This window comes from Argentina anserina, chromosome 3 (genome assembly GCF_933775445.1).
Source record: "Argentina anserina chromosome 3, drPotAnse1.1, whole genome shotgun sequence".
In the NCBI taxonomy this organism is placed as follows: domain Eukaryota; kingdom Viridiplantae; phylum Streptophyta; class Magnoliopsida; order Rosales; family Rosaceae; genus Argentina; species Argentina anserina.
In genome coordinates, this window is record NC_065874.1 from 10,198,589 (window position 1) to 10,213,462 (window position 14,874).

General features: G+C 37.4%; 2 protein-coding genes across 2 annotated transcripts; one reads left to right on the top strand and one right to left on the bottom strand.

Annotated features, from left to right (window-relative positions):
• The first annotated feature begins 5,978 nt into the window (after positions 1–5,978).
• Positions 5,979–8,462, top strand: LOC126788692 (uncharacterized). The gene is made up of 6 exons (XM_050514707.1): positions 5,979–6,284; positions 6,387–6,692; positions 7,141–7,192; positions 7,324–7,666; positions 7,852–7,927; positions 8,066–8,462. The coding sequence occupies exons 1-6, from the start codon at positions 5,979–5,981 to the stop codon at positions 8,243–8,245; spliced, it is 1,263 nt and encodes a 420-aa protein (XP_050370664.1). The 3' UTR covers positions 8,246–8,462.
• Positions 8,463–10,810: 2,348 nt separating this feature from the next.
• On the bottom strand, positions 10,811–14,435 carry LOC126786717 (zinc finger BED domain-containing protein RICESLEEPER 1-like). Its single transcript, XM_050512632.1, has 4 exons — positions 14,338–14,435; positions 11,485–13,478; positions 11,316–11,384; positions 10,811–11,240 (listed from the first exon to the last, which is right to left on the bottom strand). Exons 2-3 carry the CDS (start codon positions 13,451–13,453, stop codon positions 11,326–11,328), a joined length of 2,028 nt encoding a protein of 675 aa, XP_050368589.1. The 5' UTR covers positions 13,454–13,478; positions 14,338–14,435; the 3' UTR covers positions 10,811–11,240; positions 11,316–11,325.
• Between the last annotated feature and the right edge of the window lie 439 nt (positions 14,436–14,874).

The following is a 14,874-nucleotide window of genomic DNA, read 5'->3' on the forward strand; positions in this document are numbered from 1 at the left end:
TTCATACCGAAAATCCAAAGCCCACAAAATATTCGAGATGAACATCAGAACTAATCAAATCGACTAAAATTTGACATACCCAAATAAGGAAAGACAACAAAAGCAAACATAACTGAAGTAAGGCAGAGGAGGTGAAGAGACTTACCGACGGCACAACCAACAGCGCCGCCGACAGCTGCGCCGGCGGCCATGCGACTCAAGCAGCTGTCCTTGGCCATCTCTCAATCGATTGTCAAATAGGTGCGGCGAAAGAAGGACTAGTGTCTGAGTGTGAGGACTGGGGTTCTATTGGTTTTATGTTGGGTTATAAAAAGTCGTCTTTACTTCTTTCGTGGGGGGAACAAATGCGACAAATGAAGTCGATACTTTTTCTTTACGGTTACATTAACCTTAACATTTACACAATGCCTCCTAAAATCATGTTGACAATCATAGTTTCTCAAACTTAGGGGGACATAGAAACCTGGAATCTCGATCTAGTTTCGAAATTCACCATGATGAGACGGGGACTGAATTGTAGACAGGTTAGCCCGGTCCTAGTCCCGTTCTGTTTGATTACGGTGCGAAAAGGCAGATGGGGAAGATAGTGTTGGAAAAATGGTTAATAAACTATTTAAAATTAAATTTTAATTGATTAATTTAATTAAGTTAAACTTATAATTAATCAAAGATGAACATAGATTTGAGTTCTCCATAATGAGGGCTATAAGATCATATGTTTGTTTGTGTAATTTGGTTTGTGGGTGAATAAAAAATTGTCACTCAAAGATGGCTACTTAGAATGAAGGAAAAGTGTTTGTCCCACATTGGAAAAGAGAAGTGTTGAAAAGACTTTATATAGAATCCATTGTGTATGGATTGTAAAGTGTGTAAACCCCTTTATACCCTTTCGCGCACGCGCAGGGGGGTGCAAATCTTAGGTCACAAGGGAAACCCGTGCGACCTGCGGACACGAATGCAACACCGATTTGAGGGTCGGAACGCAGATTCTTTTTGCATTTCCGAAAATTCGGTTTTGACATTTCAAAATCTCTTGACTGTTCAAATTCTTCTTTTGTAACAACTGTGTTATTGTGTGTTATGGAGAATTATAACAGAATTGAAATTAGTACTTGTAACATATGTAACTCATATATGTTATGATCTTTTGATTTCTATAACAGCCATCTTATTCATTGCTGATTGCAAATCCTCACTGTATAAATAGCCACAATCCTTTCATTGTAAAATCATCCATTCGAAACACAATATGCTCTTCCACTCTCAAAGTTCTTAGATGTTCTCTGGTGATAGAAAGATATATCTTTCGAGTGCGATGAGGATTCTAGTTAGTAGTGCAACTTCCTAGAATTGTTTAGTCGTTATATCCTGGGAGACAAGCGCCGAACATCCTTGCACCGGTAGAGGAAGCGTAAACGTCTTAAGGACAGTGTGGTATCACACACGTCTCGACTAGTTCTTCTATCACCAATCGTTCGGTATTTTGGTTAAATTTCTTTTTGTGTTCTTCGTTTTAGAGTTGCATGTTTAACTTCTGATTTATAATTATTTATAATTCAGGTTATTAAATTATATACGCAATATATCACTGTTTTTTCTAACAGATAGCGAGGCTGAGGAAGGCGGGGTGGGAGCTGAAGAGGCTGGATGCGACGGAGGCATTTGGTGAAGGAGGGGAAGATGAAGTAATTCTTATATTAATTTATAATGTGGTAAATATGCACACAGTGAAAAAGAAAAAAATATTTAAATATAAGTAATTAATTAGAAATAAACACAGTAAAAAATGTATCAATAACATTAAAGTGATACGCCACGTAAATTATGTACCAGGTATATATAATAATTTTTCAAATGGTGATAGGTCTTCCAGCGTTTTCCAGACTCTTCTTTCTCTCTGTTTTTTTTTCTCTTTTAATTTAATTTTTTTTCTTCAGTTCTGTTTTTTGTTGGAAAATTTCGGGAGAGGGTGTTGGTCAATGAAGGTCAAGATGAAAATGGGGGAATTTCAAATTTTGTGTTTGGGAGTGAAATTCCCCTGTAATACTCAGAGAGTCGGAGATAATGTATATGAACTTCAACTGTTGTAAAAATAACTTTATTGATTCCTCGTACTGATAGTCATAAGGAAAAGAATGGATTTCTTATTTCCTAAGTTATTATGCTATAAACTGTTCTCCTTTAATTCACCCTAAAAAGAATTAAACTATGTTGACACATGCACTCTTTTAAAAGAATCGTGCAATTGTATGTTTTAAGTAAGTATCAACATTAGGGCTGGATTAGTTGGTATATCAGTCTTAATTTTCCAATACAATATACCAACTAATATATATTTGGTATGAAAAATCCACAATTTATACCAACCAATATCGTTGGTATACCAATTCAGTGGTACGGTTGGTAATGGGCTTGTACCAACATATTTAAGGCCCAAAAATTTAAAGGCCCAATCCAAATAAGTAATAACAAATAAGTGAAAATAGCAATAGAATTCCAAAGTCTTATATAACTTCAACTAAATTATCAAATACAAAGTCATAAATAGAAAGCCAAAGTCCAAATAGTCAAATTGTTAAAGTACTTATGAATTCTCAAAACAATTGAAAAAAAATAAATGATAGGTTTAAATGCGATATATGTTGACATGTTGTAAACAGTCATGGTGCTAGTGATAGGTCTAAGCATTTGTACTTGAGAATTTGATTGAATCGATTCATTCATAATTAAATAAAGAAATTGAAGACGAGAAAAAAAGTGTACTTGAGAAAGAAACTCAGAGAGATTAGATTAAGGTTAGTAGATTTATACGGTTTAGATTTATTTAAATCTACGGTTGAAATTTAAAGATATATATATATATATATATTTAATTAAATAATTTAATATAATATAAATTGGTAGGTACGATATACCATGGTATATGGAAAATCTATACCACCTACCTACCGTATTTTTAATGTTGGTACGGTATACTGTACCATATACCATGTACTGAGTATTTGGTATACCAACATATTTGATACGATTGGTATACGAATTGATTGAGATGGTTTTATATACCATTGCCACCCCTAGTCAACATGCTCTCCAGATAGAGAAAAATATTCAAATGTTACTTGAATTATACCACATTTTGGTACTTCAACTTTCAAAACTACCAAAACGGTACCCACACTAATCCTATGTGCCATACCTATGTTTACATACCTATGAAACTATAATCAGTAATCAATCACGAGATTCCGAGCGGACATGTAAGTACAACCTTATCATTCGGTGACAACGGAAAACTCGAATGAAATCCTTGAATACATTTCTTAGGTGAATAAATTATGGAAAGTGAAGTAAATAGATGAAATTGTCATACAAATATTCGAGGGAGACAAGTAACCAGGCTTGTCAAATGGTCGGGTTTGGACCGGATCGGGTATTTTCACAAATATAAAGATCCAAATCCACCCATTTAAAGCGGGCTTTGCAGACTTTTGTGAGTCGGGTATTGCGGGCTTGTATTAGAAAAAAAACATAATACTCTAATTTAAGGGTTTAAAACAATAACAAAATTATTAGAAAACATTTTCAAAAAAAAAGTCACAAATAAATTCTAGTTTCGAAATATTGTCAATCGACACCAGTAGATGCGATCGATATATATATTTAGGGACCCTGTAAAAATTTCATCCGTTTTGAACATGGTTTGACCGTCCATACCTACGGTCAATAAAAAAAGAGGCGTTTTGACATAATAAAACCCCGTTGATCAGAGCTTTGCTAAATGAGTTTTCTCGTTGCGACCACGCACGATCGGTGACAAAAATTAGGTGATTTGAAATATGTAAACAGTTTTATGTATTCGCATCCTGGTAATAGGTCCCCCATTATAACATATTAGGGTTGTTTTTGGTTTACTGGAAATTCTGACGATTAAACGAGATCCGAATTGGATGAAATTTAAAATGGTCACCAAATATATATACCGATTACATCGGATGGTATCAATCGATTCCGAGAAGTTTCCTTCATATAGTCACTTCATAATGCGATAATTTTATCATAAACCTAATATAAAGATTATGATACATTAGTAAACACTTCGGTGATCGTCAACTTTAGTTCGAAGGTCGATCGACACCAGTAGATGTGATCGGTATATATATTTTGGTAATCCGTAAAAATTTCGTCCATTTTGGACATGGTTTAACCGTTCGTATCAACGGTCAACAAAAAAAAAGACGTTTTGACATATTGAAACCACATTCACCGAGGCTTTGTCAAATGAATTCCTTCAGTGCGACTGCGCATGATAGGTAATAAAAATTAGGTGATTTCATATATGCAAACGGCTTTCGGCGTTCGCATATTTGTAATATGTCTTCCCTTATGGGTTATTAGTGGTGTTTTCGATTTACCGAAAATTCCGACGGTCAAACGAGGTACGAATTGGATAAAATTTTTACAAGCTCACTAAATATATATATCTATCACATCGGCTAGTGTCGATCAATCCTAAGAAGTTTCCTTCATATAGTCGCTTCATAATGCAATAGTTTTATTATAAACCTAATATAAAATGTTATGATACATGTGGACACTTAGGCGATTGGCAACTCCAGTTCGAAATATAGTCGATCGGCACCAGCAGATGTGATCGGTATATATATTTAGGGACCCCATTAAAATTTCGTTTGTTTTGAACATGGTTTGACCGTTCGTACCTATGGTAAAAAAATGTGTTTTGACATATTGAAACCCCAATGACTGGGTCTTTACTAAATGAGTTTCCTCAGTGCGACCGCGCACGATAGATAACAAAAATTATGTGATTTCAGTTATGCAAACGGCTTTCGGCGTTCGCATCTTTGTAATGGGTCCTCCCTTAGAGCATATTAGTGGTGTTTTCGGTTTACTGGAAATTCTGACGGTCAAATGAGGTCTGAATTGGATGAAATTTTTACAGGGTCACGAATATATATTCCGATCACATCAGTTGGTGTCGATCGATCCCGAGAAGTTTCTTTCTTATAGTCGCTTCATAATGCGATAGTTTTATTATAAACCTACTATAAAGGTTGTGATACATTAGTGGACACTTCGGCGATTGATAACTCAAGTTCGAAATATGGTCGATCAATACCGGCAGATGTGATCAGTATATATATTTAGGGAACCCGTAAAATTTTTGTCCGTTTTGGATATTGTTTGACCATTCGTATATACGGTCAATTAAAAAAGACGCGTTTTGACATATTAAAATCCCCAATGACTGGAGCTTTGCCTAATGGGTTTCCTTGATGTGACCGCATACAATCAGTGACAAAAATTAGGTGATTTCAGATATGTAAACTGTTTCGGTGTTCGCATTTTGGTAATGGGTCTTCTTTTTTGGCATATTAGTGTTCTTTTCGGTTTATCGGAAATTTCGATGGTCAAACGAGGTCCAAATTGGATGGAATTTTTATAGGGTCACTAAATATATACACCGATCATATCGGCTGGTGTTGATCAATATCGAGAAGTTTCCTTCATATAATTGCTTCATAATGCGATAGTTTTATTCTAAATTTAATAAAATATGTATGTATAATATTTTATTATTTGGCGGGCCGGACCGGGTTTCACTTCTCTAATCTAAGCTCAACCCTCTACCCACAGAAGTAGGCTTTGACATGCTTTCTTGTGGGCCGAGCTGGATAAAATCTTATTAGGTTTGTGGAACTCTGCGGGCTTTTCGGATTCACGGGCTAAATGATGATGAGGCTTTTAGAATCTTAGAGCTAAATGACGAGGCCTTACTGTCACTCTATTACATCATGTGTAAACGACATTCCTCTGTACAAATTCCTCACATGGTAACAGGGCTCCTTTCTTGAATCCTCGGAGACCTCTTCGCCATAACTAACAAGACGACAAAACATAGCCAATAAATACAACACTGATCACTCTCACTCTCACTCTCACTCACTCCATGACTGAAAATGGCGTTGGAGTTCCAGTCACACAGAGACGACGCCTGGTACGAGGCCACTCTACTCACGGAGCCCGCCGGCGACGAACCCCGTCTCAGAATCAAGTTCGACAACTTCTCCGACAGCCACGACGAGTTGGTCAACGTCAAGGACCTCAAGTCACTCAAAGACGTCGAGGCATTCAAGTCCCGGGTCAGAAGAGTGTCTCCTCAGCTCCAGGACCATGAGTGCTCCAATGTCCACAAGGGCTTCCTCGTCTGCGCCGCCCATTCCGTCGCCCACGACCGCCGCTTCTTCGACGGTGTAGTCCATGCGGTTATATCCCTTGTTTCTTTTCTTTGGTATTATATAATATGTGATTGTACATAAACAAAAAAAAAGTGGTTGTGAAAATTTTTGGGTCTTTGTTACTGATAGGTTGTGCGGAAGGAGCATAGGATTGTGAAGGGAGAGGAATTGTGTAGTTGTAAGTTCATGGTGGAGTGGACTAATGGTCCGGATGTTGGGATTCAAACGAGTCTAGCAGTTGGGAACATTTGCCGGGTACTTAATGAGGAGGTAATGAGCCCGGTGCTGAGCTCATTTCTCAACAGAGCCAAGGAGAAGATTGAGGGTGGGTTCTCTAATTCGACGGCGGTTTCTGTCGAGAAAGGTGGTTGTGATTCTGGGAGTAGTGGGATTAGCAGGAGGTTCAAGGCACCCTCTGCTCGAAGATTGAACAAGGCTAGTGTGTAAAGTTTTGGACTTTTGGGTATTTCATAACATGTTTGGTCCCTTGGCGTTTGTTTGTGCATTGAGAAATTACTGTATCTTATAATTGATGTTTGGTAGGATATGAGCCAAAAATGTCTATGTGGGTTCGTGTCATATTTGGATTTTTACTATACTGAATAGCATTGATAGTTTGATACTGAATGGCTTTGGGAGACTATCAGAAATGGCTAGTTTGGAGAGACTATAAACTTGATCAGTGTCGTGGACTTGATTTGTGAGGTTGTGAGTATGTGAATTTAGACTCAGAAGTGGAATTTTACCTCCTACTCTGTGGGCATGTACAAATCTGTTGAATCATATATGTGTTCCCATCTCTTTCCCTATGTATACTTACTTGGATACTTCCTCTTTGTTGTTTTTCAAAACAAATTTTGATGCTGCTTTGCCTATTTTATAGGATACCCCTGCCAGGAGATACGTAGCAGCTCTAGCGGGCTGGTCTTCAACAGGTTTGTGCAGAATTCCTTATAGCTTTGCCCTAATGAATTTGTTTCTCAATCCTGAACTATTTTTTGAAGCAGATATGATTGATAATGCCTCATGTTTATATTTTGAATATTGAAACCTTTCATTGAAACAGCACCGAGGCAAGAATCAGCAGACAATTTACAAGAACTACAGCAAAAGAAAAACCAAGAAGAGGTGATCGACAATCCCTCAGAAAGGACTGGACTTGAGATGGATATAGAAGGGTTGCCCCATGTGCTATGTGTGGAGAATCTTGAGAAGGGGATATTACCTGTTACAATTGAGCGATTTATATATGAGCAAGTTTCAGTTCTATGTAAAGCATTTGTTATGCCAAGTAAGCCTTCAGAGTCATATACAAGAGGACTGATCATACTGGATAACAAAATGGATCTTGAAAAGTTGTCCAACTTCTTGGAGAATCCGGATCGCATCATTGTTTCGTCAAGAGGAAGGTAAAGTTTGTGTCATTTGCTTTTTTTTGTGATTATTAATTTTTCGAAACTTGATGATATGTAGAATGGTTTAAGCTAGTTAACTAGTCATTTCAGCCTCCCAATAGTTGAAACAGCCAACTGAACAATAGATAGGATTTCTTGATTCCTTTAGCTTTGTGTCATTATTTTTCAATTCTGTGCAGGCCTTGGATAGTGCCTGAGCATGTCTTAGATGACACACTGAGAGCAATGACCCAAGATTTTAGGCCTACTTCACAGGTTAGTTCTAATCAATACTCACAATTATCGCCTGGATTACGAGACTGGTTCTGCCATGATAAACCTGTGGATGTAGAAGAACTAATGTGGTCGATCGATTTGTCACTGAAAAGGACTCTCTTCCTATATATTTTGCAGACAATTAAGGAGAACAATGCTTCAGTTAGCAAGGAGTTAAAGGTTGTCATTTCTGGTAGTCGAGAATACCAGAAAGCTGAGATGCTAAAGAAATTGATCAAGGACTTTGTCGACCATCAATGCAGACTTCATAAGCGGCTGCTTTATGACGAGGCAAAGATCTCAAAGCTACCTGGGTAATAGATTGTAGAGATACTTGAGATTATAGTTGCTTGTAGTTCATAGGACTAAGTAGTACATTGAGTACCTTTAGTATTTTGATTGTCACAAAATGCCATGCCAATAGTCATACTGGTGGTATCATGTGCGTTGTGCCAACAAAGTTAGTCTGCGGCACACTTCCACTGGAATACAGTAGCTAATTACAGCTATATGTTATTTCAAACTATATATAGTGTCTTTCATCAATTTTCAATAACTATAGATTGTTTCAAAAGGCACACCAAATGGCCATAAACATAGAGGTACCTCACGCCACTTTCTAGTACTTCTTTGTTGTTGCTTCGATCAGCTACCTCAACAGCTCAACTGATGCAATTATTGCTTATCTTAAGTTCTTGACCTGTGCTTTTCTTTCCCATGGATCGTATCAATTTATTGAAACAGCAAACTATATCTAGGCCTCATCTGGTTCGCAGGATGTAACAACTTTCATATTCTTTTCCTTATGTTTATTTTCCGCAAACCAAATGAGGTGAGCTTAATTTTCCTTTCCCCAGTGTAAGGGTATGATATGCTAATGGATTGGTGAGTTTTTGACACAAAACTTATCAGCAGATGCTGGCATTTGGAAATAAGGATAGGATCATCGAGTGTCAACATGATAATAGTAATGTGACCAAGCGTATTTCTACTCCAATGCCAATTTTAAATGGGGCATATCAAACATTACATTGTAGGAAGATTCCTTCATTGGTGAATGATATCCTATATGTGGCTAAATTATTCAAAGAGATTCATTAGTGCATTAACTTTATTCAAGCGGTCTCTAAAATTTTCGGTATTTTCATGTGATAATCAGTAACCGCTAGTTCTCATGTGTCAAAAGTTGTCACATTACTTATGTTTATTCATAAATATATTAAGTTTATCTATGTATCATAAGCCGTTACAATACTTTCTTCTTTCAAAAAAAAAAATTTGTTACAATGCATTTACTTTGTTCACGTGAAATCTCATAAATCTATGTATTTCTCGTCAAACCAGTTAGGAAATTTGTACTGTAGTAGTGAAACAAATTGGTTGTATCGCCCAAACTTGTCTATAAATACATATGCAACTTTCCACAACATGTAACAAGCTACATATTGTTCATTGTTCTTTCCTTGAGACATGGTTACTGATTTAGATGGTTCTAGGGTGAGGAGAATAGGAAGGGATAGAAAGCCTCTTCTAAATTGGAAAAGATCAAAAAGGAGAAAAACCGGTACAAATAGTTCTTATTCTACTGTAGAAATGGTTGGTATGGGAAAAAATTGTGGCAGTACTTTGGGGGAGGTATTTTGTTACCTGTACATTTACTTACTGTTCTTTTGCCCTTTTGTTTCTTTTTTATTTTCTTCAACTTTTTTTGTTTTGAGTGCTTCAACTTGGTTGATCGATAATGATCATATATCTGGGGGGACCTGACAGTGATCCGATGATGAAACGTCATGTAGGTGACCGACCCACCGGAGAGCTTCACGATGGTCTCACTTGCCTGCCGGAACAGACAGCGGAGCTCCGAAGGTTAGTACTCGACTTTTATGTTCTTTCATAGAAATGAGTTCTTTTTACGTATATATACCTTCCGAGTAATTTAGCTACTTGGGATGCTCATTAACTTGTATCATGGGTTTCATGACAGGTAAAAGCCATGGAGCTGACCGATCGGTGGGAGATGAACCGGCGAGGCCCTTACGGTGGTTGTAGCCACCCTCCTACAACCCCAAAGTCCTGATTTCTCTCAGTGTAGGGGGGGTAGTGACAAGCTAAGTTTTTTGCTGGCTCGGATGGATATATCTTTTAATCAGATTTGGAGCATTTCACTATCAACTACACATTTCATAAGCAGTAGCATCTGAATGAGTGTGAATTATGATTGTTACCACCACGAAGGGTTGAAGAATCGATCTGTCATGTCTGCAATTTAAAGCTTTGAGTGAGATTCTGCTTTTGATAAGGTTATTGTTGCCGGAGACTAAGAAATTGACAAGTTCCATGTTACAAAATCGTTATGTATAGACTAGTCATCACTGTGTGTGTAACTGCAAAGAGATTATCAAGATTTCAATTTCCTTGTAATTTTTTTATGTAGTGAAAAGCGAACAGAAATGAAGCTTCAAAACTTTTTCACTGCCTTCTTCTGTTCTTCAATGCCAATTATTTGACGAGACTCAACAGATACAAATTCAAATATACCTTGCTCTTCTTTTATACTATGTTTTGCGGAAGATGTTGTAGATTTAAAACAAACAAAAAATTGAGAATTTGGCTAGCAAAGGAAAAATGAACATCGAATGAGGGAGAAACGAGAAAGGTACTCCTTGATTCGTGCAAAAATGTGAAATGAAATCAGCGAACGGTCCAAAGTAGACGAAGAAGAGGATGCGTGGTAACTCAAACGTGAGTAAACGACCAAAGAATAACAGAAAGAAGCTATAAGAAAATTGATTACTTGCTTTTTTATACACAGAACATTCGAAGGGAATTGTAAGTCCCGGCATTCCCAAACATTGGTAAGAAAACTAGCAGGGATATTTCCCCATTTTATGGAAGATGGTCAAAATACCAGGGGACTAATTTCCTTACAATGAACCAAACCAGACCCTTGATAATAAGAACTAATTCCTTCAGTTGATTTCTCAGACCAATACAGATTAAAAATGCCTAGTACAAGGCAGCAAATGAAGAAGGAATTCTACATTTAGATAACCATATCTAATCACACAACGGTGCATAGAAGGGCCGACTTACAATCATGAAACTTGTTCTGATAATATAAGCACAAATCAGGGGAATGTAGTTGACAAGAGTCCTACAATGTACAATTAAGCTTCTTGCTAAAGAACTATAAGCAATTAACCAGTAGTTTCACACTTTCATGTGGAGGATATAGATACATATGTCTCATTGTGCACACCAGTCCTGGGAATGTACTTAAGAGTGAATTGCTCAGGGGAGAACGTCCATCAACCTTGCATACAATATAACATCAACGGTCAACAGTTTGTTACATGTACAACTAGCCACTTAGCGAACAGAGACGTACCATTGGAAAGTTAACTTGATTCAACAATGGGAAATGGTCTAACTGAATGGCTTGACAGTCGATTGCCATCTGATACAAAAAAGATGGGTATACTTATTGAAATAAGATTATTGCTACATGCAGATTAAAATTGAAGACAAAGCAAAATTGTAATGAATAATGCACTTGCCTTTTAATTCCATCTGCAACCAATCTTGCGTGCAAATCAAAGCCTCTCGAGTATCAGGATTAAGCGAGCTTCGACATTTATCAAGCACTCTAACATCAATACTGAATGCAGATTCTGGTGCAATAGTTGACATAGGTGTTCCTAGAACATCACGTGCCATCATGGATAAGATAGGGTACCTTGGTGTGTGGACCTTCCACCAATTTAATATGTTAAAGTCACAGTTACGAGGAAAGTTTGGCTCCTGTAGATATTTATCCAAGTCAGATGTCACATTCTGGCTTTGAGAGGTCTCGTAAAGAAATTTGTCAAAACCCTTCAATCTATCCCTGGGATCACTGCTGGTACTAGGCAAGCTGCTTCCAGGTATGGCTGAACCTTGATCAACCATTGTTGAGCAGATTGAATATGCATCAAAAAGCTCCTTGATTCCATCAGATACATCCTTGATCTTCTCCAAAGACTGACTACCATATATTTGAGAATAGTAGTACTCCACCAATTTCATTTTGAATCTGGGATCTAAAATGACTGCTACTGCCAAAGCCAAACTACACTTGCTCCAATATTTGTCAAACTTCTCTTTCATCTTTAATGCCATAGACCTAAGAAAATCATCTGGGCTCTTGCACCAGTCAATTAATTGAATGTGAATATCACAAATCTCAGGGAAGTATATACTTGCAGTTGGATATTTGTTGCCTGAAAATGCATTAGTGACTTCAACCAGAAGCTTCAAATAGCCAGCAATAAAGCTTGTCCATTCCCATTCTGTGTCAGTCAATTCTGATGTATATGAGGGATCATGCTCTTGCAAGACTGAAAATGCACCCCTGTATTCTAAAGCTGTTTCAAGCATAAGGCACGTTGAATCCCATCTAATTGGGCAGTCAACAACCAGTCTCTTCTCACTGCTGATCCCAACTTGCTGGGAAATTTCATTGAACTTCCTTTGGGCCACTTGTGAGCTTCTTACATGTTTGACACTTGCTCGAATCTTATGGATCACCTCCCTCAGTGCTTCCAATGCATCTTTCACAATTGAATTTATAACATGCGAAGCAGAGCGAATATCAAATAACTGACCATGACCCAAGAGAGGCCTGCTTTGGGAGATCTGGTCTTTAATCCTTAGAACAATGTCATCATCAGTGGAACAATCATCAAATGTCAAGGCAAACAACTTACTGTCAATATCCCAGTCCATCAGGCACTTGATAATTACGTCCGAAAGCAAATCATCAGTGTGCGACAAATCAAGTGTGACAAAATTCATAATTTTCTTCTGCAGTTTCCACTCCTCATCAATAAAGTGTGCAGTCAAACACAGGTACTCAACACCTTCCACAGAATACCACATTTCAACAGAAAGGTTAATTCTGCCATGCAAACTATTTATCATCTCATACACTTTACCTCGTTCTTTCCTATAAATTTCCAAACAAAATTTCTCGACATCATTATTTGGCACCAACTCAAATAATGGCTGAAGGTTCTTGACAAACACTTTGAATCCAACATCATCAACCATTGGCAATGGGTAACCATGTAATATAATCATGAGAGCAAGATCAAACTGACTACGGTCCTGATCAAACTTACCACTTGCAGCAGTAACAATTTCGTCTCTTTTCTGATCCTGATCAAACCTCATGATTGTTGGCTTACTGAATGCATCTGGTCTTTGTGCTTCATCACCATTGATAGCTGCAAGGCTAACAGTATTATCTTTTTTTCTTCTCTTCGCTGCAAGTAGCTGAGACACATCAAAGTTGGATCGTTTCAGACATCGCATGAGATGATTCCTCAGGTGTGTGGTGCCACTGTTACTTGATCCACTGAGTTTCTTGTTGCAGTGTACACAAATAGCATAACATATATCAGCCTTCCTAATCCTTTCAAAATGATTCCACACAACAGATGTCAACCGCTTTGGTTTCTTGATGGCTGCTTCATTCTGTATTTCCATCACATAGGCATGAAACCCACCAAGTCTGCACATCATGTGAGAGATAATGATTCAATATATTAAACTAACAATAAGAATTTGCAGAGCTTCTAATCGAAAGAGGAAAAACGAAACTTGCAGGACTTCAAACAGAAGCAACTAAGAAACTTATAACATTAGAAGACAAACAGCACCAATACAACATAAGCATGATCTCATCCTTACAACACTACTAACATCTATCCCAAACTAGAAACAAATACTAGCAGATAACAAAAGTTATATATCATACTCCACACTGCACAACAGTAATATAAACTGAATACGATAACTTATCAAGAACACAAAGAATCTGACTGGAACCCATGATCTAAATCTAGGTAGAAAACTCATCAGGTAAGAACAATAAACAAGGCACCTATCCAATATATAGCTAAACACACATGGAATATGATATATATATCTTATTGTATCATGGTGTGGTTGACACAAAATAAAACGTGATACAATCAAAATTATAACTAACACGTTGTCTACTTGATTAAACTACGAAGTTCCAAAACACTAAGAATCTTAAAACCAAAGGAATAAACTTTCACAAATAATAAAGAAAACAAGCAACATTTAAGCTCAAAACCACAACCTCATGTCAAATTTCATCAAGCACACAAAACCCATGTAAAGTGCAAATTCAACTAGAAACTACCGATAGAACCACAAATTTGAATAGTAAAATTTTCATAATTTCAGTTCAAATTTCCCAAAACCCTAGAATGATCAAATTCATGAAAGCTTCAAACTTTAGGATCTGGGTCACACCAAATATGCTCCAATTTTACATCAGAAACCCCCCAAATTGAAATCTGAGAGCAACAATTGAGTAACTGAGAGAAATCGGGACTTACGGAAATTGTAATTTGACAAATGAGTGGGTCTCCGGATCGGAGAAATTGGGGTTTCGGATCGTGAGAGATCCTAGAGAGGGAGAGAGAGAGAGAGAGAGAGAGAGAGAGAGAGAGAGAGAGAGAGGCTGAACCCGATAATGGATCTGAGAGATATGGGTTGGATCCGATAAGATTAATACCGCCACCCGTATTAGGTTTGTGGGTCAACAATTAAAGCTTGGGATATGTACCATTTTGATTGCACCGGATACGATAAGACCCGTGTCGGATCCTATTGGTCCGGGTCGAAGTAACAGTGTGACATCTCTGGTTTTCTTTCATCCATGTACTGGGAGAAAAGTTGCACTTAGGTCTGAAGCCACAATTGTGTGAGTAGACTTGGTACAAGGTTTGTTCATCTGCATTCTGATGTTTTTCTTGGCCTCATTATTCTTTTATTTTAGTGGATTACTTGTCCAACTTAGTGAACAAGAGTAAAATAGAACTTGCTTGTCTACATACCAAACATCATAAAGTTTTAACATGCACAACTGCAAG